Raw genomic sequence first — 26,159 nt, 5'->3', positions numbered from 1 at the left:
AAGACACAGGTAGGAAATGTCCAAGATTGTAATCAAGTGTTCACACTCTCAGATTACTGCCATGATTTTCAAAAGTTGGTCCTTGGACCAGGAGCACCCTCTTCACCTGGGAGCATGGATATGCAAATTCTTTCCTGAATCAGAAACTCAGGGAGTGGAGGCCAGCAATCTGTAGTTTAACAAGCCCTCTGGGTGATTTTATTTTCAAGATTTATTTATTAATTTTCTTTCTCTCCCCTTTCCCCTTCCCCCCCCAGTTGTCTGTTCTCTGTGTCTATTTGCTGCGTCTTCTTTGTCCGCTTCTGCTGTTGTCAGCAACATGGGAATCTGTGTTACTTTTTGTTGCGTCATCTTGCTGTGTCAGCTCTCCGTGTGTGCGGCACCATTCTTGGGCAGGCTGCACTTTCTTTTGCGCTGGGCGGCTCTCCTTTCGGGGCACACTCCTTGCGCGTGGGGCTCCTCTACGTGGGGGACACCCCTGAGTGGCATGGCACTCCTTGCGTGCATCAGCACTGCACATGGGCGAGCTGCACAAGGGTCAAGGAGGCCCCAGGTTTGAACCATGGACCTCCCATGTGGTAGACAGATGCCCTAACTGCTGGGCCAAGTCTGCTTCCCGACTCTGAGTGATTTTGATACATGCCTAAGTGTAAGAATTACTGAATTAAATGGTTTTAGAAGTTGTGTATAAGCACTAAAAACTTTCCTTCACATGAATTTAAAATAGAAGCCATTTTATTTATGTAAAAATATAAAGCAGAGGGTGTTAATTGCTTGCACAGTGCCAAGTAGAGTTTGATAATCAATTTAGAATTAGTTGAAATTACTACCCACCTTACCAGTTCCACCTGACCGTACTTCAGAAATATAATAGACTTTTGTCATTCATTCATTTAGTGTTATATGTCTCTTTTGCATTATTTGTATTTTGATTCATTCCCATATTTGTGATATACAAATGTCACATGAATGTAGAAAATACATTTGCTATTATGTTCTTTTACAGGTTTGTTGGACGAATCAATATCTATAGTAACCATCTTGAGGCTGTTGCCAGGTTAGTTTGTTATTCTTTAATCCATCCTTTTGTGGGGATGGGATGAAGGTTTATTTCTCTTTTACGCCCATTAAATTGCCAAATATCTTCTTTTTAGAAAGGGATATAAAGGTGAATAAACATAGGGTAACTAGTAATTGTCTTTCTAATGGGTAACCTTGCCATAAGTGGGGTTGTGGTGATGGGATCTTTGGGTAGAGTGGGTGGGGTGTTGGCAATGATGCTTAGAGTTGCCTAAGTAGCTGAGCTCCAGACACTTGTACCGATATATTCAAACCTGTTAAATCCACTGTATTTATTGTGCTTAGCTTTGTACTGGCTGATAGTGTTGCAAATAGAACTGAAGAAGAGTGGTTTAAGGGAGAATAATTCAGGAACTGGACAGTGGGTGAAATGTTGGGGGAATTACCTAGACTTAAGTAAAATGAGAGGCTGATCATTTATAATTAGGTAATCCATACATGAAGGGGTGTTTTCTTCCCCTGCCCTCTATTATCCAGTTAATTATCTTAACTTTTCTACTTGCCTTTATAGCCAAAGTCACAAAGAAGTAAAAGAAATGCAAGGTCCCTGGTGTTCCGGCTTTCTTTTTGGCACATCTCAGTGTGTCTTTACCCCCTTGACATCTGCTTTCCCAGTCTCTCCTTTGTCACCCTCTGTTTCTGTTGCTCCCTGATTATTTCTCTCTCCAGTTGTCTTTCTATAGCTCAGAATCCCTTTATTTCTCTATGCATTACTTTGTCTCTGTGTGTTGCTGGCTCTTCCCATACTTTGCTTCTATCTGTGCTGTACCCTCAAGTAAATGAAGAGTGATATTGTCCTGAGGTCTTTGCATATGGTATAAGCAAGTATATACTTTCTGATCCCCCGGAGATAGGTGTGTGTCGGGGCAAAATACGTCCTGATCTTTTGGGTTGTTTGGTTAAGCTATGTTCATTTTTTATTTAGGTCTTTGGGACCTGAAAATCTCTTGCTGAAAGGAGCTACACTGAAAAATACCAAGAAGATATATGGTGAGCAATTTTAAAGATATATTTAATCAGAAGTAGGCTTTCTGTGAATAAGTAGTGCATGTTAAGCATTGAATATGGAAGGTATTGGCATTGACTCTAAATCTATTTTTAGGTGTTGAAAATTTACAAGATTGTAAGCAGGTGTAGCTCAGTGGTTGAGCTGAGCAAGTGCTTTACATGTATGAGGTCCCAGATTCAATTTCCAGTACCTCCTTTTTTTAAAAAAAAGTGTGATGTAGCTCTGATTACAGGAATGCATCTGAGTGGTCATAAAGGAAAAATATTTTTTAAAACTTTATAAGATGGTGAGCTAATGTGACATAACAAATAAATCATACAGAATTAAGTAATACTATATATGGTATACTGTCTGGTGAGAAGAGGACTCAGAATTCCTACTATGGATTTTAAAAATTGATAGAACAGTCTGGGTGTGGAGTTGGTTGGCAAGTTCATTTGTAACCTAGTTTTCATTATATTCTTTTATTCCTTAGGAGTTGCTGTTTACACTGGGATGGAAACCAAAATGGCTTTGAACTACCAAGGGAAATCTCAGAAACGTTCTGCTGTCGAAAAGTTAGTGTGTACCAAAATTTCTTCAGTCATTATTGAGCTTAAATTCTTCAGTAATGACAACCATAAAACAACAACATCAACAGTAATAACAGCTACCATTTTGAGTACTTTTTATGTTTCAAAAAATTCACAGTTATTACAGTTAATATGTGTCTGATTTTGTTTAATCCTCTGAACAACTCTGTGAAGTAATTCCTGTTAGCCGCTCTACGTTACAGATGAGTTAATGGCCTCAGAGAAGTTGTGACTTACTTAAGCTCACACAACTATTAAAGGTCGGAGTTTACTAAACCTGGAAATGTATTCCCTTTTGCTATTGGAAATGGTTTGGGGTCCTCTAGTTGCTCTATGCAAGAATACTGTACAAATTGAAGTGGTACTGTTAGATATTCAATCCAGGTGCCACTTGCATGAACCTCTGTCCATGGTTGGCATGGATATCCACTATTTCAATGGTATCCCTTCCATAACTCCACTTTCAGTTAGACTTGAAAGACTCCACACTTGACGTAAGGATTTCACATTTGCTAATATCCCTTGTTTTAGTTTACTAGGCTGCCAAAATGCAATATACCAGACATGGGTTGGCTTTTATAATGGGGATTTATTAGCTTACAAGCTTACAGTTCTGCGGCCGTGAAAATGTGCAAATCTAGGCATCATCAGGCAATGCTTTCTCGCTCCTCCTCTGGACTTTCTTGCCTTCAGCTTCCTCTGAATTTCGTTCTCTTATAAAGGACTTCAGTAAGAGGATTAAGACTTACTCTGGGCCCCCACCATACTGAAGTACCCTGATCAAAAGGTCCCACCTGTACTAAATTCATACCCACAGGAATGGACCAGCTTTAAGAATATGATTTTCTGGGGTACACAAAGTCTCAAACTACCTTACCCCTCTACTCCAGATCTTTCAGATTCAGGGAAATGGAGACAATCTCCTCCTTTAAAGGATTAGAGATATATGGTCCAAATAATCCTGTCTAACTTAGGGAATTCTGGTTATGTCCATGTGAAGAGGTAGTTAAATCCTCTCAGCAAAAGACAAATATTAAACTGGACAAAATCATTAAAAACTATTTCAGGCTCTGGCAAAATGAGCAAAAGCAGGCAGCAAATTGAGAAATTTTCTTCTTTTTAAAAATGGCTGGAATTTAAGGTAAGAATGCCAGAAAACTATGTCATTCTTGTCTGGAACTGTTCCATTCCCAGCTTCCCTAGGTCAGAAGCAATTATATTTTTTACCAGCTTGGCGCTTACTATGCATTTTTGTTGCTACAGGGGGCAGTCTCAATTTAGGACAAGGAATAAAACCTGTGACTTTGTTAACTAAATGTGGCAAACTCAGTAGGAAACAACTGGGAAAACCCACAGCTTTGCTAACCTGAGGTTGTTGTGGTCTTAAGTTGAGGTGAGTGGACAACCAGGCAGAAATTTAACAGGGAGATCCTGGCAATGGAATAGCCTTAGAGGCTGAGGTAAGGTCTTTAGATATTTCTGGCTAACAGAGATAGATATGTATACCTGGGGCAGATCCAAGACATTTCAGCAAATAGTAAAAGTCAAGAGAGACTTGAGAACTGGCTGTAATTGTGTATGTGTCTGCCAACCTAGACATAGATCAATTGGCAGAGAATTGGAAGTATTATGGACTCAAAGAGTACAACCTCTCCTTAAATTACCATCTGACCACTAAGTTATACAGATAGAGGGTGACCTCTCAGAAGCCAGCCTGACAATAACAAAACAAAAACAAACAAAAAACTGAGCAGAGATATCAGTGGCTAGACCCATTGTGAGGGAGAGAGATTCCACAATTTAAGCCCAAGCATGATAGTTTTTTAAAAAAAATTTTCAGAGAAACAAAAGAGTCCATAATTGCTATAGTGTATTATCTAAAATAATCAGTTTTCAGCCAAAGTCTGAGACATGCAAAGAAATAGGAACATGTAACCCATGTATAGGAGGCAAAGCAGTCTGTAAGAGTTGACTATAGAAACTGAATTTAGCTGTCAAAGACTTCAAAGCAACTATTATACTTATGTCCACAAAAATAGAGTATACTATGCGAACCAAGGTTCAAGAAATAGGTAAAGTCAATAAAGAAATAGAAACTGTAAGAAAGCAGCAAACAGAAACTCTAGAGTTGAAAAATATAGTAATCAAAATGAAAAATTCAATAAATAAGCTCAACAGATTTGAGATGGCAGAAGAAAGAATCAGTGACCTTGAATAGGTGAGTAGAAGATAGCAATTAGAAGAACAGAGAGAAAACAGAACAAAGACCAATAAACCGTTTCAGAGACCTAAGGAACACCATTCAGCACACCAGGTATATGTAGTGGAATTCTCAGAAGGAGAGGAGAAAGGAGCAGAAAACCAATCTGAATAAATAATGGCTGACAGCTTCCCATATTGGATGAAGAACATTAATTTACAGACCCAAGGAGTCAACAAACTTCAAGTAGGATAAACACAAAGAGAGCCACACCTGGATATGTCATAGTCAAACTGTTGGAAACTAAGGACAAAAAGAATCTTAAAGCAGAAAGAGAAAAACAACTAATTATGATTAGAGAAACAACCATTCGAATAGCAGCTGGAATATTAGAAACTATGGAAGCAAGTCAGTCTTGGAAAGACATTCAAGTACTGAAAGACAAAAATTGTCAACTAAGAACTCTGTATCCAATAACACTTTTTTTCATAAGTACTGGTGAAATATTTTTCCAGATTAAAGAAAAAGAATTTGTTCCCAGCTGACCTGCCCCATCAGAAAGACTGTATTTTTATGTGTATATTTACTTTTAATTGCTTTAAAAAACTACATGACTATATAAAACAATAATTAACACTTTATTGTTGGGGTTATAGCATATATAGATATAATATTCCAGGGAGTGGAGGAGAGATCTTTGTGATGGCCCAGTTTTTCTTTGCTCTTCAGCCATATGGGACATAACTCAAGGAGGGGTCAGCAAATGTGCATATCTTTGTGGGTCAATCTTTTAATCTAAGTCCTTGTCCTCAGAATTCACTGCAGTCTTCCCCCTTGCAACATATGCTACCACATACAAACACCCCTGTAACTATGCGCTTCTGGGTTTTGAGTTGGTAATAACTTGGAGTAGCTCTGAAATGTGCGTGTGCATGTGTCCTATTACTTTTTTATGAATTTTACTTAAGGTTTGTTAAGCTAGTCATCCATAACATTTTGGGGACACATTGGTGACCAACTGTTCAGAGCTGGCTTTTCCATCTTTCCACTTGAGAGTGATGCTAAAGCAATGGTAAATGAGATTTCTACTTAATAGGTTTATGCTGTGGTCACACAGCATTCAGAGGAAAAGCTTTCGATAACAGTTTAATTTATACCTGGTTGAACTTTTAAGTATCTAGGTCGTTTTAAAGTCCATTTTCTCTTATTTTTCAGATCCATCAATGCCTTCCTGATTGTATATTTATTTATCTTACTGACCAAAGCTGCAGTATGCACTACTCTAAAGTATGTTTGGCAAAGTACTCCATATAATGATGAACCTTGGTACAACCAAAAGACCCAGAAAGAGCGGGAGACTTTAAAGGTAATTGGTTTTATGCTGAAATTTTTTACGATTGCACTTTCCGACCGTGCCACCCTTTATTGAAATTCTGCTCAGAGAAATGATACCTTTTGTTAGCTTTCAGGTTTTCTTTTGGTTTTATGGTTGCACTATACTGTTAAATATTTAAGAAGTTTTGGGGTTTTGTTTTCCCTTTACTTTAGGTACCTATACTTATCTTTAGCTTTTTAATTGTTTTAAGCAATTTGGCAAGAAGTTATAGCTTTTTTTAATATATAATGGGCTTGTGAGATATCATGAAAGGAGCATAGTGGGTACCTACATAGAAACTTTGAGCTCACATTCATATTCGTGGGGTACAGAAAACTTGAGGAACTGAAAAAATGTTATGACAAAAGGTACGAACACTGAAGAATAAAGATAAAGTTGAGGGTGTTCTTAAATGTTATTCTCACATATTGTGATAATTTTGACTACAATGATGTAATGTCAGTGGGATGTTTCCTGATTGCAAGAGCAGTGCTTTTAGCATTGAAATAAAAAGATAGAAAATTAGCTATAATCTACTTGTCTGATGGAACTGTACATCTAATTAGCATGAACTATCTCTTTTGTTTTAGGTTTTGAAAATGTTCACCGACTTCCTATCATTTATGGTTCTGTTCAACTTTATCATTCCTGTCTCCATGTATGTCACAGTAGAAATGCAGAAATTCTTGGGTTCTTTCTTCATTTCATGGGATAAGGACTTCTATGATGAAGAAATTAATGAAGGAGCCCTGGTTAACACATCTGACCTTAATGAAGAACTTGGTCAGGTTAGTACACATTTTTGTTTAAAATAAGTTAACATACTGAAATTACCTTTTTTTTAAGTCTGGATTATCAATGTGATCATTTTATATTTGCAAATGTGACTCAAGGCGAATTTATGCAGACAACTAATGAGAGGAAGCAATGATTTCATAGCTGTATCATCACTTGTTTTTGAGAAGGATTCCAATTTATGTGTTTCATTTGAATATTTCAGAAATTCTCTTTAAAACTTACCTGGTGATGTTAGATAATGGGATATTGCATTAGAACAGGAATATGCAGTTTTCATCATCATCTAAAACAATTTAAGGATAGAATACGGAGTAGTAAATATAGTTATTTTATGAATGTGTTTATTCCATAAGCAAAATTGACCACAGTTACCCTTTTGGTGTTTTCTTGGTACTTTTATTAGGTGGAATATAGTCCTAGCAAGCAGAGTTGTTTAATCCAATACAGGAATTTAAATGAAGGGAAAATGTGAGCATATGCACTCCTCAAACTGATTTTGCTTTACAACCCAAGTGTCCGTCAACCAATGAACAGATAAACAAAATGTGGTATATTCACACAATGGGATATTATTCAGCTGTAAAAAGGAATGATGTTCTGATTCATGTGATAATATGGCAGAACCTTGAAGACATCATGTTGAGTGAAATAAGCCAGACACAAAAGGACAAATATTATTCTCCTGATATGAAGTAGCTAGAATAAGCAAACTCATAGAGTCAGAATCTAGAATACAGGTTGCCAGGGGACAGAGTGGGAGTTGGATATAGGGTTGTTAAGGTTTAAAATGTAGTTTCTCTTTGGGGTGCTGGGAAAGTTTTAGTAATGAATGGTGGTGATGGTATAGCAAACACTGTAAATGTAATTATATATTTGAATGTGGTTAAAAGGGGAAATGCGGGAAGTGGATGTGGCTCAACTGATAGAGCGCCCACCTACCATATGGGAGGTCCAGGGTTCAAACCCAGGGCCTCCTGCCCTGTGTGGTGAGCTGGCCTATGCACAGTGCTGATGTGTACAAGGAGTGCCATGCCACGCAGGGGTGTCCCCCACAGTAGGGGAGCCCCATGCGCAAGGAGTGTGCCCCTCAAGGAGAGCCGCCTCGTGAAAAAAAAGTGCAGCCTGCCCAGGAATGGCACCGCACACACAGAGAGCTGATGCAGCAAGATCACACAACAAAAAAGAAACCCAGATTCCCAGTGCCACTGACGAGAATGCTGACAGACATGGAAGAACACACAGCAAATGGACACAGAAAGCAGACAACGGGGTGAGAGAGGGGAAAGAAATAAAAAAAATAAATCTTAAAAAAAATAAAAATAGGGAAACGGACTTTGGCCCAGTGGTTAGGGCGTCCGTCTACCACATGGGAGGTCCGCGGTTCAAACCCCGGGCCTCCTTGACCCGTGCGGAGCTGGCCCATGCGCAGTGCTGATGCGCGCAAAGGAGTGCCCTGCCACGCAGGGGTGTCCCCCGCGTAAGGGAGCCCCACGCGCAAGGAGTGCACCCGTAAGGAGAGCCGCCCAGCGCAAAAGAAAAAGTGCAGCCTGCCGATGAATGGCGCTGCCCACACTTCCCGTGCCACTGAACACAACAGAAGCGGACAAAGAAACAAGACGCAACAAAAAGACACAGAAAACAGACAACCGGGGGAGGGAAGGGGAATTAAATAAATAAATAATAAAAATCTTTAAAAAAATAAAATAAAATAAAAATAAAAATAAAAGGGGAGCTGCTAGATTATATATGGTACTAAAATAAAAACTAAGAAAAATTAGTTCCATGGAACTGCATAACGTAAACAGTGAACCCTAAGTTGAGCCATGGACTGTAGTTAATAGTACAATTATAAAAATGTGCTTTCGGGAAACGGACTTTGGCCCAGTGGTTAGGGCGTCCGTCTACCATATGGGAGGTCCGCGGTTCAAACCCTGGGCCTCCTTGACCCGTGTGGAGCTGGCCATGCGCAGCGCTGATGCGCACAAGGAGTGCCGTGCCACGCAAGGGTGTCCCCGCGTGGGGGAGCCCCACGCGCAAGGAGTGTGCCCGTGAGGAAAGCCGCCCAGCGTGAAAAGAAAGAGCAGCCTGCCCAGGAATGGCGCCGCCCACACTTCCCGTGCCGCTGACGACAACAGAAGCGGACAAAGAAACAAGACGCAGCAAATAGACACCAAGAACAGACAACCAGGGGAGGGGGGGAAATTAAATAAATAAAAATCTTTTTTTTTTTAAAAAAATGTGCTTTCATCACTTGTAACACATGTAACACACTAATGCAAGGTGTTAATAATAGGGTGGTATATGGGAAACCTGTATTTTATGCATGATTGTTCTGTAAACTTACAACTTCTCTAATTTAAAATATGATTTTGGAGAAAGTATTTCCCTTTGTCTGAATTTAGTTTTGTTTCATGTAACAATCTTCATAAGCTGAGTGATTTTTTTTTTGGCATGCATGTAATTTTCTTGATATTTAGAATGTCAAGGTGGTGGAAATGTCATTATGGTGACTAGGGGATGCAAATTCAGTTAATGGAACTGTGGGGTTGGAACAGGGACTCACAGTTGTTTTAAACGATGCTAATTTGCATCTACATCCCAAAGTGCTCTCTTCCTGAATCTAGCCCCACACTCCCTCCTCCAGCTGTTTCTGCTCTTTTTTTTTTTTTAAAGAGTTATTTATTTATTTAATCTCCCCCCTCCCCCGGTTGTCTGTTCTCTGTGTCTATTTGCTGTGTCTTGTTTCTTTGTCCGCTTCTGTTGTTGTCAGCGGCAGGGGAAGTGTGGGCGGCGCCATTCCTGGGCAGGCTGCACTTTCTTTCGCGCTGGGCGGCTCTCCTTACGGGTGCACTCCTTGCGTGTGGGGCTCCCCTACGTGAGGGACACCCTTGCGTGGCACGGCACTCCTTGCGCACATCAGCACTGCACATGGGCCAGCTCCACACGGGTCAAGGAGGCCCGGGGTTTGAACCGCGGACCTCCCATGTGGTAGACGGACGCCCTAACCACTTGGCCAAGTCCTTTTCCCTGTTTTTCTTCTTGATGCATCCTTTGCCTAAACTAAGTGACCAGCTTGGTATCTGCAGCCACACAGGTAAAAGGACCCTCCAGATATCATTTTTGTTCAGACAACCTCAGATTCTGGTGTCCCCGGCCATGGGATATCATGCCATGGAAACATTGGGGCACTAAGGAGAAGGACAAGAAATGAAAGAATGAAAGGCTTTTCCCTTAGATAGTGATCCCAGATGATTCTTTTGTGGGTGACATGAGCTGCCAGTGCTGACCCCCAGCCATTTTAAACTAGAAGATTGCCTCCAGAGAAAAGCTGACTTGAGTAAAAGTACACTAGTCCCAATTAAAGGCATCACTCTGCAGAGGTTTTTTGCATGAAAAAAAAAAAACTTAAAAAAAAATTTTTTTTTGAGGCACACAAGCCGCCTTTTATAAACCTTTCTCTGACAGTGGCTCATTCTGTCTGGATGTTGAGCAAGTCTGCCTGTTCTAGATCCAAGGTCTGGCTGGGTGGAGCAGCCTACCTAAGGATGAGCATGGCCCCTTAGGGGCTAGCCTCAACTAATACTGGCAAATTGAACAGCTGTCATTCTACCTATGACTCACTAGAGACAGGCCAGGTTCTAGTTGATGAGACTCTTATCTCCTTCTTATAGATTTCCACCTCATCTGGCTCCATATTACCTATGGGAACATAATCTTGTTCTTATCACCTAGACCCTATTACCACTGCAGAAAGTAAAGTAGAGCTTTGGGTAATGATCTGGTAAATTAAGCATTGAAAAGAAGCCAGTTTTCATTTCAGCCTCCATTCTCTTCCCCCACCAAACTCTACATTTCTGGATGTGATTGTCATTTAGTCAAATCACTAAGTTAATTGTCAGACCACCACTTGAGTGTTAGTGCTGTGTAAAAACAACTTGCTGTCATTATCGACTTAACATGTGTAGAAATTACCTAAGTGAAAATGCAAAGACGCCTTGAAATAGTTTCTTAAGCCATTTTATATTCAGTGGACCAGTACACACAAAATTAAAGTGTAACCAGTGTCCTCTTTGATAAGTTATAATATGAAGACTATGAGGCTTTTTATGGTACTAAAGACAAATTCAATTAGTTCCCATCAATACCATTGCAGACAGTTGCTTAACCTGTTTAAAAGTGACCTATATTGGTAATGAAAATTTAAAAAAAGATCATTAGGAGCGTGTTTGACATGCAAAACCAAAGGAGATAGCCTGATAAGTTCACTTGTAAAATAACGTGGTCTTTCATAATCAGACAGTCTTTTAGACAAATGGTTTCAACCCATCTTGAAAAAATTGTGGGGACATCCTCTTGCTTCATATCCTCTTCTAGTCTTGGGGCTATTTCTAAGGGTGTGACTTTTATAGTGTAAAAATATGCTGTTATTTCAATAATTCATTCCAATGATTGATTATTGGGCATCTACTGTGTTTCTGGGATGTGTTTTAGGTATTGGAGTTATTATTATGAAATAAACAAGAAGCTCTCAAATTCTTCATCAGGTAGTTGGGGAAACACACACATCAAACCTAACTATAGCAATATGATCATAATCAATCAAATTCGGGAATGTGGGTTAATGATAGGAGTCCAGTACTGCATGATTTTAGTCAAGTCAAGAGCAATAATAATCAACATTTATGTAGTACCTTATACTTTACAGAACATGCTGATTGTTGAGATTTATTAATCTTTATAGTCCTGACAGCAGGCATTCGTATTTAAGGCTAATATTTAAACTTCAGAGAAATGAAGAAATTTACCCAGGTTACAAATTTGGTGGAGCCAAGTCTCCTGTACACGTAGGTTGAACTCCATGAAAATGATGACACTTGATTAATTTGACCAACTAAATTGGCATTTTCATATATTCTGCCTAAAGTTCAGGGCTCTTTTGTCCTCTTTATCAGCTAGCTCACCTAGGCTTTCTGTCCGTAGAATTATGTCTTTGAACTTGCTGATATAAAAGGATGTCTTAGTCTCCCAGGGCTGCTATAACAAAGTACCATAAACTGGGTAGCTTAAAACAAGAGAAATTTATTGACTCAGTTCTGGAGGCTGGGAGTCTGAAATCACGGTGTCAGCAGGGCCATGCTCCCTCTGAAACCTCGAGGGAGAGAATCCTCTGTCTCCTCTATCTTTTGGTGTTCACCTGCCATCCTTGGTGTTCCTTGCCTTCAGCTGCAGCACTTCAGTCTCTGCCTCTTCCTTCACATGACCATCCCCCCCTGTATGTGCCTCTTCCCCTCTTAGAAGGACACCAGTCATCTTGCATTAAGGGCCCAGCCTACCCTGGTTTTAACTGGCCTTATTCCATCTACAATGACCCTATTTCCAAATGAGGTCACATTCCCAGGTACCAGAGGTTAGAACTTGAATATCTCTCTTTTTGGGAGGTAGGAGTGGGGGGCACAATTCAACCCATAACAAAGGGACATTCCATTAAGCTGAAACCAGTCATGAGGGGGTGAGAGAGAGAGGCCACTACTTGAGAGTCCAGGTCAAGCAGCAGACTCTTTTTATCCCTCTATTGCCTTTATTTTATTTTTTTTGTTTTTGAGGTACCACGGCCTGGGATTGACCTGTGGGCCTCATATGTGGGAAGCTGGTGCTCAACCACTGAGCCACATCAACTCCCCTCAGTTGTTTTTTTTTCCCCTTTTGTTTTCTCATTGTTTTTTTTTTTTTTTTTTTTTTTAGTAGGTACCAGGGACCAAACCCGCTCCTCCCATGTGGGAAGCAGGCACTCAACCACTTGAACCATTTCTGCTCCCCCCCTCTCTCCTTTAAACAGGAGAATACATTTTAATACAAGTCATAAGTGACTCTTCTTCCCCTTTCCTGGGTTATATATGGCACATATTAGGGCAGTGCTTCTCAGAGTGTGATCCAGAGACCAGCATCATCAGCCTCACCTGGGAACTTGTTAGAAATGCAAAATCTTGAGCCCTTTCCCCCCACACCCCCCCCCGCCCCCCCACTGAACCAGAAATTCTGCAGATGGGGCCCAGTGATCTTAAGTTTTTCCAAGCCCTCCAGGTGAGGATGATGCATACTACAGTTTGATAACCATTGCATTAGGGTATAGTTTGTTGGTCTGTACCTGCGAGATTAAATGTGCTCAGATTGATAACTGCGCAAGCTCTTTTATACAAGCAAACTGCACTTTGTATTTTTAAAGGTACCATGCTCGAACACTGATAAACGAGATTTCTGAATGGGCAAATGCTCATCCAAGTGTAAGAGGCACGACAACCCAGGGTGATCTTCAGGGGGAAAAGGTTGTTAATTGTGATCAGAAAAAAGCCCGAAGTGTTTCATTTTAACTGGAAAAACCTAAACCATACATGAATTATACCATTTGGATCAGTTTAAAGAGAGAATTCAAACTTGGCTGGCTAACAGGGAAAAAAAAGGAAGATTGGAATGCTATATTGGTGCCGCGCTGCTACCGTGAAAAGGCTTTGAAAAATAATTAGAAAGCAACTACTGTTGGAGTTCATCTCTTTCTCCCTTACATAATAAAAACCTTAATCTTGTGCTTATGCTTGTTCCTGTCAGCCCATAATTTTAACTATTTAAGCATATATTGCCAAGAAAGAAGATAAAATTGTGGGTTTCCAAAAGCCAGATGTTATAAATAGAAGAGATAAAAACTGAGTAAAATGGAAATACTCAATCTGGTGTATTCTATAAGGAAAATTATTTCATAGCTTGTTATTTATGCAAGTATGCTTATATTATTCTTCGACCCATCATCATAAACTGTGCTTTTTAAAAAATTTGAACACTTTTAGGGTATCTGAAAATAACACATAGTATGTAGGAAGAAATTAAAATTATCTTTTGTTAACTATTGACCTGTTGTGTCTCCTAATGAGCTAGTTTGTCTATAGTCTTAACCACTTATGTACATTATGTGATTCAGTGCATTTCATTTCAATCCAGTATTTCTAAAGAAAATGTTACTTTCATGGGAAAAAATCCCATGAGTTTTGTTTTGTTTTGCTACATCCCAATTTATTTTTTAATTTTTTTCCAACTGGTTATGCACCTACCAGTTTATAATATGCCTGTGTGTGTGTGTGTCCCAGGTAAGTGGTCAGTATATTCTTGTTTCCCACTTGGAAAATAGACTTTTCTTATGTAACTTTTTACAACAGAACAATTAGGTATTAAATTGAACTGGTTTTAGTTTGATAAAATAGCCATATTTTTTCTTCCTATTCATCATCTATGTTTGAGAAGATCTGCCTTAGATTTGTGCTCTTATTTCAGTTTCTTTAAAAATATTCATTCATTTCTCATTCATTTCATAATGTTGCTTCTGCAGTTATCTGACATTTGACAAGAACTATTAAGAGGTGATTTTCTATGGATATGAAAATTGCCCTGCCTTACATTAACTAAGAAAAGACACTGAAGAAAATGAAAATGTGTATGTTTGTGTCTTTGTTTTTAGGTAGATTATGTATTTACAGATAAGACAGGAACGCTCACTGAAAACAGCATGGAATTTATTGAATGCTGCATAGATGGGCATAAGTATAAAGATGTAACGCAGGAGGTTGATGGACTCTCTCAAACTGATGGACCCTTAACATATTTTGGCAAAGCAGATAAGGTGACATTTTTGTCTTACCATTTTACCTTGAGAATTCAATCTACACAGGCATGTGTTAACCCTGCATAGTGGCATTTTTAAGTGTTTGCCAGTAGACACATGACATGCACTTTTAAATAACCATTTATTCTTTTGCCTTCACCTTTCCTGTTGTACTAATACCTTTGGAGTTTGTAAACAAGTAGAGTTTACAAGCAGAGGGAACTGTGGGAAAAGACATTTAGTAAAACTTCTTGCCTGTCTGCTCCTGAGTTTTGCATGCTTTTTCTTTTAAAATAGAAGCTCCTCCAAGAATGATGTCTGTTTAAATCATAAAAGTCCCAGGAGTCTGTAGGCATTAAATGAATCAGAGGCCCCTTGCACCTGGCTATTGCTGGATTGTAAATTAGCTATCAAAAGAACTCACTGAAACCATGAAGAAGCCACTACCTTTTGAGTTAGTTGGAACTATAATACCCTGAGTGACTTAATACAGCTCCTAGGGCAAGCCAGCTGAGAGCCAGGGACCCCCAGTTAGGTACTAGAAGGAATATGTAGAGCTCATTTGAGTATTAGGAATTTATAAATTTCTGTTATGCAGTTTGGTGGAGGTTATAGCATTATCCCACACTAATATCTTCTTCTCTGTTCACTGACTAGGACTGAGTAATTGAAGTGAAAATAATACAGCCACTCTTGTTTTGCTGTTCCACAGAATCGAGAAGAGCTATTTCTGCGTGCCTTGTGTTTATGTCATACTGTAGAAATTAAGACAAATGATGCTGTTGATGGAGCTACAGAATCAGCTGAATTAACCTATATCTCCTCTTCACCAGACGAAATAGCTTTGGTGAAAGGAGCTAAAAAGTAAGCACTTCTTTTACTACTCCTAAGAAAGTGAAATCACAGGAGGTTAGGAATTATTTTGGATTTCCTTGATTTGCCTCAATATCCTTATCTTATAAATCTCATTGTTTACTGAAAAGCCAAACTGCTTTTATCTGAAAGTTTTTGAAAAAATTCCCAAAGCTTTACAATTAAGATCAAAAGGAAAATAGTGCAAATATGCAACTTGCATGTTTATTCAGGCTGGCCAGAAGTCTAAGAGTTCATATTATATTTTGCAAACCATGCAAACTCAGTCCACTTTTTGTACAATGCATGTTATTTCTGAAGTGCTTCCTAATCATTTTGATTTCTCCTAGCAGTTTCAACATCATTTGGTGACTGACAATCCAGTTTCACCCATGAGGCACAAGATGATTACGTGGCTAAAAGGGCACCCAGTGTGTTAGCTGCAGAGTTGGATTTACAAATTACTTCTCCCTTGGTTACAATTTGTGGCTGTGCAGTGACTTGCTTTGTGTCATCAGCTCAGGCAATATAGGGAAGTAGAGTTATATGATCATAGGAAAAAGAAGAAAAGAATAAAGTATCCAGTATAAGGGAAAATTAATCATTCTTTAGAGTTACACAAAGGTCTTTTTTTATTCTTCTTGACAGGTACGGGTTCACATTTTTAGGAATTCAGAATGGCCATATGATGGTACAGAACCAAAGGAAAGAAATAGAACAGTAAGTAGCACTGTGTGCTTGACATTTCTCATTTCCTAACCCTGCAGTAAGCATTAGATGGACTCAGGAAGGGCAGCAAAGGGAAGTAGATGCATGTATAAATGCAAGACCCTGCTCTGTTCAGTGTTTTAGCTAAATGTAGCTGGAATAGGAAATGCCATTTTCCTAGAATAGCAGAAACTGAGGTTTGAAGTGGAAATAATTCCCGTTGGGTTCACATATAGGTCCAGTAGCCTTGAATTCATCCTCACTCTAGAGTCTGCATGGGCTTTAGTTCTGAAATTTAGATGTCATTCCAGGTGTCTGTCACATGCTCTGAGAGAAATTGGTGAGCATGTATGTACTCTTCTGTAGCCAACCACCTGGGATTTTAAGCCCACGCAATAATGGCAGAACTGGGGAAGCAGACTTGGCCCAATGGATAAGGCGTCTGCCTACCACATGGGAGGTCCGTGGTTCAAACCCCGGGCCTCCTTGACCCGTGTGGAGCTGGCCCATGCGCAGTGCTGATGCGCACAAAGGAATGCCGTGCCACGCAGGGGTGTCCCCCGCATAGGGGGGCCCCATGTGCAAGGCGTGCGCCCCGTAAGGAGAGCCACCCAGTGTGAAAGAAAGTGCAGCCTGCCCAAGAATGGCGCCGCACACATGGATAGCTGACACAGCAAGATGATGCAACAAAAAGAAACACAGATTACTGGTGGCGCTGATAAGGATAGAAGTGGTTACAGAAGAATACACAGCAAATGAACACAGAGAGCAGACAAATGGGGGTGGGGAGGGGAGAGAAATAAATTTTTTAAAATCTAATAAAACAGTATATATAATGGCAGAGCCTGTATTATCCAAAATCTTTGGCTTGCTCTAGAGTGCTTGGTGTGAACTTCGTGGCAAACACTCTGAAGCAACTGTGTCCCCCATTTCCTTCTTTGGCTATAAAGACCCCAATTTCAAAATCGTGTTGCCTTAATGATAGTTTTACTTAGTTTGTTTGATTGATTTGAATCCCTTCATCTGAACTTGGAATGTAATTATCTTATCTGACTTCCATTCTGGCCCCTAGGATCTCCTAGGAACTATCTTAAAGAGATACCCATGTAGAGACACTTGGACAATGTTCCCCAGGGGGGAAGATGCTCTGAAGCCCAGAGGATAGCTCTTTTCCTTGACTTCCAGGGATCCAGAGTCACTGTCAGAGCCGAGATTCTAAATGAAATGCTACTCATGGATGTCTTAATATGCTACATAGTAAATACTGTAGTCAAATGCACATATCCAAGTTGTTTATTTTCAAGAAAATATTCCTTTATATTTTTTCTAATATTTTAATGCTAACACTCCTGTATTCTTTAGCCTGATTAATGGGTCAGTCATCCACACACAAATTTGATCAATCTGATTCTGTCGTTCCCCTGTTCAAATCCTTCAGTGGCTTATTATTGCTTCTAGGATAAAATCCCAAATCCTTGGCATGGCCCACAATATTCACATTTCCCACCTTTTGCTTATCTCTCTTGCTTCATCTCTTGCTGTTACCCTGTCAACTTGTTTTCAGGCCTTGGTGAACTATGCAAAGTTTCTCCAGATGCCACTTGCACTTAGGTTGTTCTGTCTGTGCATATGTTCTTCCTTCTACTTAGAATGCCATGGTCATCTTCTGTCATCCTGTCATACCTCTGGTAACTGTAAAACCCAGCTCATGTGCTACCTCTTTCCAGAAGCTTTCCTTCCCATGGCCTCCCTCTGTACTCTCACCTTACCCCTATTAGAGCCCTTAGCAGTCTAGAGAGTCATGATCTCATCTCTCTCTGCCTCCCTCATCATATGGAGAACTCCTTGAAGGGAAAGGCTCAGGCAGATTCCCCTCTATTCCCCAGCACCTAGCACTGTGCCTGGCACATAGTAGGCACTCCACATGTATTAGTAAAATAATTGGCAGGGTGGGACTATTTGTAGACCCTTCCACATAGGGCTGGGTGGGACAGCTCTCCATGCCTTTGTGCCCCATTCCAAGGTGGTCATTCTCTTCATACAGTTTTAAGAAATGTAATGAGAATATAGAGATATCCTTTAGTTAACACTGGTGTCCTCTGACAGTATGTTCTATGTGCATAGAAATTCCACAGACACAAGGGTACACACAACCAGCCATCCTTCCCCAAAGATTTCTCTTCATTTAAGATCGTTACATATCTTAGGGTATTTCTGTTTTATTTTCCCCAGTGTGGTCTAGATCTTTGCCTTTTTTCATCTCTCTTCAAGGTATGAACTTCTTCACACCTTAAACTTTGATGCTGTCCGCCGACGTATGAGTGTAATTGTGAAGACGCAAACAGGTATATATTTCGAAAATTTGACTTGTTTTCCTATTTGTAGGTTTAAATGTTGAAGCATTATTTCATGAAAGAAAAACATCTTATGATAGTGTAAGGTTAGCTAGTGATGTAAAGCAGTAGCTTTTGTTTATGCCTTCATGTATTTATTTAAGCTCAGATGTTTAGTTTGGCAAATTGTCAGTGGTAGGAATCTGGCATAAGCATTTTCTTGGAAACTGATGAACTGTACTCTTCTGTCCCAAATGTCCAAACAGGAACTGAAAGGTTGAGTGTTTTTTTAAATGTACTAACCAGTAAGGGCATTATGTAGCAGTTCAGTACAAGTGGATCGTCTGGGATTACTAGCAGCAAAATCCTTGGGTGAAGGCAGTTGCCCTGACCTTAATTTCCTTCCTGTTTTCCAATTCCTGGGAATAGTTGAATTAGAGATGATTAAGGGCCAGGCATCTGGGAAGGGGACACTGTGCTCTGATTGCACTTGAGCATTCTGGCCTAATTGTTGACAGACTGAAGTTTGCTCTTTGTAGGGGATTGAGTACCATCACCCCGGGGCTCCCCTGTTTCCTTGGGAGGCACCATGATAAGATAATCTCTGCATTTATTCAGCCAGGCCTATGGGGGAAGCTCTCTGCCTGCTTTTCCATGAGCTCTCAGGAACTCATGCACATGTATGTGTGTAATATTTTTCCAAGAACAATATCTTAATTTATTTCCCAATAATTTGTTTTTTGGCATTAACTCTTCTAAATTCCTTAAAGTGAGAATGCCTGCTGGGAGGATACAGACAGACCCTTTAGGTTAGCATATTTAACTTCATTTATGCTGTGTGGTATGATGGCAGAGTCATGAAATTGATTTTACTATGGGGCTTTGGAATTTGTTTTCTGACTTTTATTTTTTTTTTTATTTTTTATTTTTTTAAAGATTTTATTTTTATTTATTTAATTTCCCCCCCTCCCCTGGTTGTCTGTTCTTGGTGTCTATTTGCTGCGTCTTGTTTCTTTGTCCGCTTCTGTTGTCGTCAGCGGCACGGGAAGTGTGGGCGGCGCCATTCCTGGGCAGGCTGCTCTTTCTTTTCACGCTGGGCGGCTTTCCTCACGGGCGCACTCCTTGCGCGTGGGGCTCCCCCACGCGGGGACACCCTTGCGTGGCACAGCACTCCTTGTGCGCATCAGCGCTGTGCATGGCCAGCTCCACACGGGTCAAGGAGGCCCGGGGTTTGAACCGCGGACCTCCCATATGGTAGACGGACGCCCTAACCACTGGGTATTAACTACAGTCCATGGCTCAACTTAGGGTTCACTGTTTACGTTATGCAGTTCCATGGAACTAATTTTTCTTAGTTTTTATTTTAGTACCATATATAATCTAGCAGCTCCCCTTTTATTTTTATTTTTATTTTATTTATTTTTTTTTAAGTCCGTTTCCCTGTTTTCTGACTTTTAAACACAGTTTGAATCAGTGAGAGAAAATAAAAAATAAAAGTATAATTTGAAATACTATTTTAATTTGTATAGTTTATTCAAAATGATTTCAGTCTTTTTGGCGTGGACTTGGTCCTTGATGTCTGGATGCCATATGTGCACTCTGGACCATGACTGGCACCATTTTCAAAGAGAATACAGATGCAGCTGCTTGACATAAGCACAGTCCTCTTTGATTTCCTGGGAGGAAGTTTATTTTTTAACAGAGGTGCATATTGTAAACCCTGGGATAGTAATTGTGTCCGTATTGTTCTCAAGAGGTAGTGAATGTTCCCCTGACAGACTAAAGGTCAAGATGTCTCATTCCATTTGGGTGAGCAGGCTCAGGATACACAGCAGCTGGATGAGAGAGGTCGTCTTAATAGTTACCTGTTATTAAAATTCTAATTCCAGCTGGGTCAAGGTGGCAGAGTAGGCAGTTCAGGGCTCCAGTCCACAGAAGCTTTGGACAACCAGTGAAAACTGGCAATAACATCTTTCTCAAAGTTCCAGAAAACAGTTAACAGACTGCAATAACAGGGCAAGTACCAAATCAAGAAAAAGGCAACTTAAAAATGTTAAGATCTCATGGTATCCTGGCTGGCCCTTCCCCCATCCCCTCACCAACTCGGCACAGAGCCAGGCTACGGATCCTGGGTCCCAGTTCCAGGAGCAGAGTGTGACCCTTGTGCACACATACTGGGAACATGTATGTTTGCCCTGATCTTTCTAGTGGCAGCCTGTGGGATTTGCCGTCCTAGAACTTGCCCTGCCTATAGAAGGTGGCCACACAGAGCTCTCCTTTAGAATGCTGGGGGAGAGCAATCAAGTTGTGCTACCTGGGGCGCAAGAGATCTCAGTGCCCAGAACCATGAAGAAACAATGTCCTGGGGAAGAAGAGACATTTGTACCTGTGTAAGTGGGGAGATCTCCTGGGGGCACACACATGTGCCCCAGATAAAGATGCATGCACAGAAAGGTCCAGGGAGACCCCTGCGCTTTGGCCTGAAGCTATTCTCCAAACTCTTTCTATGAATAAGTTCTGAAGAACACTCCAGAGGTCAGTCTGCAAAGACTGGAAAAGATATCCCCCCCTGTCCCCTCCCTCCTTCTTCCTTCTTCCTTCTTTCTTCCTTTTTTTTTTTTTTAGCTCCTGGCATTTAAAGAAAGCACTGTCATAATACTAACTGGATTCAGGCTTAAGGAATAAACACCTCAGGATCTAAATTCCAACAATAATACACTAAAATAGCAAAATTCAGGTGTTGACATAGGACTAGAAAACATACAAAGAAATAAGAATTGATGGCCCAAGCAAAGGAAAAGATTAAATTATTGGAAACCATCACTGAGAAGGATCAGATCTGGATATTTCTAACAAAGACTTATAAAAAAAAAAAAGGTCCTAAATATGCTCAAAGAACTCAAGGAACACATGGTCAAAGAACTGAAGGAAATCAGGAAATGATAGATGAACCTAAAGAGCTTATCAATAGGGGATGGAAATTATGAAATGGAATGAAGCAGAGCTGAAGACCATGGTAACAGAAATTTAAAATTCCCTAGAGGGGTTCAAGAGCAGATTGGAGCTGGCAGAAGAAAGAATCAGTGAGCTTGAAGATGAGATATTTGAAACCATCCAGTCTGAGGAGCAGAAGAAAGAAAGAATGAAGGAAAGTGAACAGAGCCTGAGGAACCTGTGGGGCACTGTCAAGCCTACCATTATACATAGTTTGGGAGTCTCAGGAGAAGAAAGTCTGGAGCAGAGAGAATATTCAAAGAAACAATGGCTGAAACTTCCCAAATTTACTGAAAGACATAAATGTATACATCCAGGATGCTCAACAAACTCCCAACAGGATAAACCTAAACAGGCCCACATCAAACTAGATTATAATCAAACTGTCAGATGGCAGGGTAAAAAGGATTCTGAAAGCCTCAAGAAGGAAGCAATGTGTCATATATAAGAGAGCCACAATAAGATTAAGTGCCGATTTCTCATCAGAACCCATGGAGGCAAGAAGGCAATGGTAAGACCTATTTAAAATACTGAAACCAAATATTGCCATCCAGGTATTTTGTATCCAGCAGAATGGTCTTTAGAAAATGAGGGAGAAAACAAGACATTCCCACATAAACAAAAGCTGAATGACTTTGTCATCACTAGTCCAGCCCTATAAGAAATGCTAAAGAGTGTTCTACAGGTTGAAAGGAAAGGACACCAGACAATAGATTGAAGTCACAGAGAGAAATAAAGATCTCTAGTAAAGATAATGCCTTCGGTAAATAGAAATGCTAGTAGTACTTCACTTTTTACTTCCTACAGGATCTAAAAGGCTAGTACACGAAATGAATTGATTAAGTCAATGGCTTTGGGCTCATAATGTAAAAACGTAATTTGTGACAAGAGCTTCATAAAGGTTTGGGATGGAGAAGTATAGGAGGATAGTTTGTACACACTATTGAAGTTAAGTTGTTACCAAGCAAACAATATTCTTATGGATTTAGGATGTTAAATTTAAGCCCCATGGTAAACCACAAAGAAAATAACAGAATATGCAAACTCATAGAGTCAGAAAGTAGGAGTTCAGCTTACCAGAAGTGTAGGGAAAGGGGCAATTGAGAGTTAATGCAAAATGAGTGTAAGGTGAAGGGAAATTTCTGGTAATGGATGCAGGGAGGGTATTGCAACATTGTGGATGTGATGAATCCCACTGAATGATATGCTTGGGAGGCGGTGCGATGGGAAGGTTTATGTTCTGTATGTCTCCACACTTAAAAAAGAAAGAAAGAAAGAGAAAATAAAGAGGTGACAATTAAATGTAATACATCATACTAGATAGGATCTAAGAATGCAGAAGAAAAGGCCATTATAGGGAAATAGGAAAAAATTGCGATATAGCATGTTTTTTATCCATGTAAATTTCATGAACTTGATAACTGCCCTTATGGTGATTACATAAGTGAATATCATTGTTCATACGCATGTACATGGAAGTATTACATGTACGATCTGCTTGCAACTGTTCACAAAATGGATGGATGGATGGATGATGGGCTAATACTGCAAAGGATATAAAATGTTAAGATTGGTGGATCTGAATATCTGAGGGAGTGGAGTTCTCTAATAGGTGTTTGTATTGTTTTTGCCTCTGTCCTGTAAATTTGGAATTATTTAAAAATAAAAAGCTAAAGTCCTAATACCTATTTTAAAATTTAAGTTGAATGTTTTGCTTCTTTCTTTTAGGGGACATACTGCTCTTTTGTAAAGGAGCAGACTCAGCTGTTTTTCCCAGGGTACAAAATCATGAAATTGAGTTAACTAAAGCCCATGTGGAACGCAATGCAATGGTGAGCCTACATCTCCCACCCCCATGAGTAAACAGGAAACTGCTAGAGATGACCATGTTTGTGGGAGTGCTTTTAAAATGATTTTTTTTTAAAGGAGGTACTGGGGATTGAACCCGGGTCCTCGTACATGGGAAGCAGGCACTCAACCACTGAGCTATACCTGCTCCCTTTAAAATGAATTTTAGCTCATTTTTATTGTTGCCTTTTATATTGGGGCAATTTAGGAATATTATTTTACTTTTCTTTTTTTAATCCTGAAGCAAGTTTCTGGTCAGAATTTGCAACCTTGACATTTTTTCAAGAATCTGTGTTTAATATTGCTTTAGCATCTCTCCCACAGGGGCTATTATTTTGTTTTTCTGAACCTAATGAAATACTGCCTTTTTAGATATAATCTGTTCTTTTCTCCCCCTCCCCCCCCAATATGCTTCAGAATTTCTCTTTTATACATATGGGTAAAGCAAGAATGTTGAATAAAAACAACCTGTTTTGTTGAAATCTTAGCTGCATAACTACAGATTTACCACTTTGCTTCTAGGATGGGTATCGGACTCTTTGTGTAGCCTTCAAAAAAGTTGCTCCAGATGATTATGAAAGAATTGACAGACAGCTCATAGAGGCAAAAATGGCCTTACAAGACAGAGAAGAGAAAATGGAAAAGGTTTTTGATGATATTGAGACGAACATGAATTTGATTGGCGCTACTGCAGTGGAAGACAAGTAACTAGAAAATGATACTCTTGTTATTTTAATGACCAGTAATTTAGATGGGATGTGACTCATTATATGTTATTCTCAAGGTTTGAAATCTTCCATTTAACATTGTCGTCTAATTGGGGTTAAAGAGTCATTTATTGCAGCATGTATGAAACATTTTGAACTGTTTGTGGGAATGCAGAAGAAGCAATCAGTCATCACTGTAATCTTTTGAATATTTATTAAGTCATCCATTCATTAATGCAGATATTTATTAAATAGTCTTACCCTATGTAGAGAGCTTTGTGCTAGAGGGCATTATTAGAGCTGATGCTTAGAAGAATGGGTAAGATTTTAACAGAGATAAGCAGAAAAGAAATTCAAGGTAAAGCCAACAACATAGGAGCTTAATCTAACCTGGGTTAGCAAAGCAGAGCATGTTTTTGCATCCTTTAAAATAGTTTATTTTACCCAGATTGAGCTCTGCCATACAAGAGTGTAGGGCTCCAGCATTAGTATACCTGAAAGAATTTTAAGACTCTTAATACTTTAGAAGAGTTCTTAAAAATTATAAATGCAAATTATTAGGCTTAACAAAACAAAAAGTTACACACATATAACTTTAAAAGGTATTGAAGGGAGCAGATGTGGCTCAAGCAGTTGAGTGCCTGCCTCCCACATGGGAGGTCCTGGGTTTAATTCTTGGTGCCACCTAGAAAAAAAACAAAACAACAAGCTAAACAAATGAAATAACAACTCAGGGGAGCCAGTGTGGCTCAGCAATTTGAGTGCCAGCTCCCCACATATGAAGTCCTGGGTTCAATCCCTGGCTCCCGGTACCTCAAAAAAAAAAAAGTATTGGAATTCTAATGAAATTTAGTCTAATCTTACTGTTATTCCTTGGCCAAAAGGAACCCAAAGAAAGTACCCCTCTTTTTCTATCTTCATCTTTCTGAGTTATCCTTAAATTATCATTCAGGATGGTTGGTTTTCCTATTCCTAAAGCTTCTCATGAGTCGGGATTCACTAACTCCACTCTGTCTGGTTAGAATGTTTTTGGCCCTTTCTGTTCTGAGGCATGGTAAGTATTTGTATGGTGAGATATATAATATAGCAAAATATGCTGAAGTGCCGGTGAATGAGAACATTTGGTGAGTTTCTGAACATTTTCGTTCTGATTAATGATTCTTAATTCTGCCATACATTAACAGTTGCTTCAAGCGATGTAATGAATTGATAGAAACTGTCATTGATAGAAACTCACTTTTATAAGTAAAATTATGCCAGAGATAATATTCTCAGAAGGAATAGGGGATACAGAAGAAAACCAACTGTGATAAAGCATCAGGACTCCACAATTGCTGTGAATTATAAAAATATTCTCTTTTAACAAGTCTTCTTGCAGAATATTGAGTATTTTAGAAGATAACAAAGTTTCTTTTTTGTTCCTAGGCTACAAGATCAAGCTGCAGAGACCATTGAAGCTCTGCATTCAGCAGGTCTGAAAGTCTGGGTGCTTACTGGGGATAAGATGGAGACAGCCAAATCCACATGCTACGCCTGCCGCCTTTTCCAAACCAACACTGAGCTCTTGGAACTGACCACAAAAACCATCGAAGAATGTGAAAGGAAAGATCGATTGCATGAACTGTTGACAGACTATCGTAAGAAGTTGCTGCATGAATTTCCTAAGAGTACTAGAAGCCTTAAAAAGTAAGAAAGCTCACCAGTTTCTTCTATTTAGACATTAGTACAAGTGTAAATCACAGCTGCTTATGTAGAAGCCTCCATTTTCTGTAATTTATCATTCTCTATTTGAGGTGTTTTATCCTTGTAAATTAAAACCTTCCCAAGGACATGGCTAATGGCCCAATTTGAAATTGTTTAGCATTTTCCACCTCTCCTTTAAAAAAGTCACTTATAAGAATACCCTGAATTTTTCAAGGTATAGAAAAAAAGCTGAATTGCTAAATGTTTAGTCCTTGAGTATTCTGCATTGATATTCTGGCCTGGTCCATCAAAGAAAAAATTCTCCTTTAAATAGTATCTTCAATTGTATGGG

At 39.6% G+C, this 26,159-nt stretch overlaps 1 protein-coding gene across 2 annotated transcripts in view; it reads left to right on the top strand.

Annotated features, from left to right (window-relative positions):
- ATP11C (ATPase phospholipid transporting 11C) overlaps nucleotides 1-26,159 on the top strand; it is a 211,215-nt gene that overhangs the window by 128,787 nt on the left and 56,269 nt on the right. For both annotated transcript variants that reach the window (XM_058291552.1, XM_058291550.2), the window contains exons 8-19: nucleotides 1,007-1,057; nucleotides 2,006-2,070; nucleotides 2,565-2,646; nucleotides 6,077-6,227; nucleotides 6,827-7,024; nucleotides 14,539-14,700; nucleotides 15,395-15,546; nucleotides 16,183-16,254; nucleotides 18,514-18,587; nucleotides 23,298-23,401; nucleotides 23,940-24,121; nucleotides 25,550-25,810. In XM_058291552.1, coding sequence (XP_058147535.1) covers nucleotides 1,007-1,057; nucleotides 2,006-2,070; nucleotides 2,565-2,646; nucleotides 6,077-6,227; nucleotides 6,827-7,024; nucleotides 14,539-14,700; nucleotides 15,395-15,546; nucleotides 16,183-16,254; nucleotides 18,514-18,587; nucleotides 23,298-23,401; nucleotides 23,940-24,121; nucleotides 25,550-25,810 — 1,554 coding nt within the window. The remainder of the gene's footprint in view (nucleotides 1-1,006; nucleotides 1,058-2,005; nucleotides 2,071-2,564; nucleotides 2,647-6,076; nucleotides 6,228-6,826; nucleotides 7,025-14,538; nucleotides 14,701-15,394; nucleotides 15,547-16,182; nucleotides 16,255-18,513; nucleotides 18,588-23,297; nucleotides 23,402-23,939; nucleotides 24,122-25,549; nucleotides 25,811-26,159) is intronic.

This window comes from Dasypus novemcinctus, chromosome X (assembly GCF_030445035.2).
Source record: "Dasypus novemcinctus isolate mDasNov1 chromosome X, mDasNov1.1.hap2, whole genome shotgun sequence".
Classification (NCBI taxonomy): domain Eukaryota; kingdom Metazoa; phylum Chordata; class Mammalia; order Cingulata; family Dasypodidae; genus Dasypus; species Dasypus novemcinctus.
This window is presented reverse-complemented; position numbering and strand designations above follow the sequence as displayed.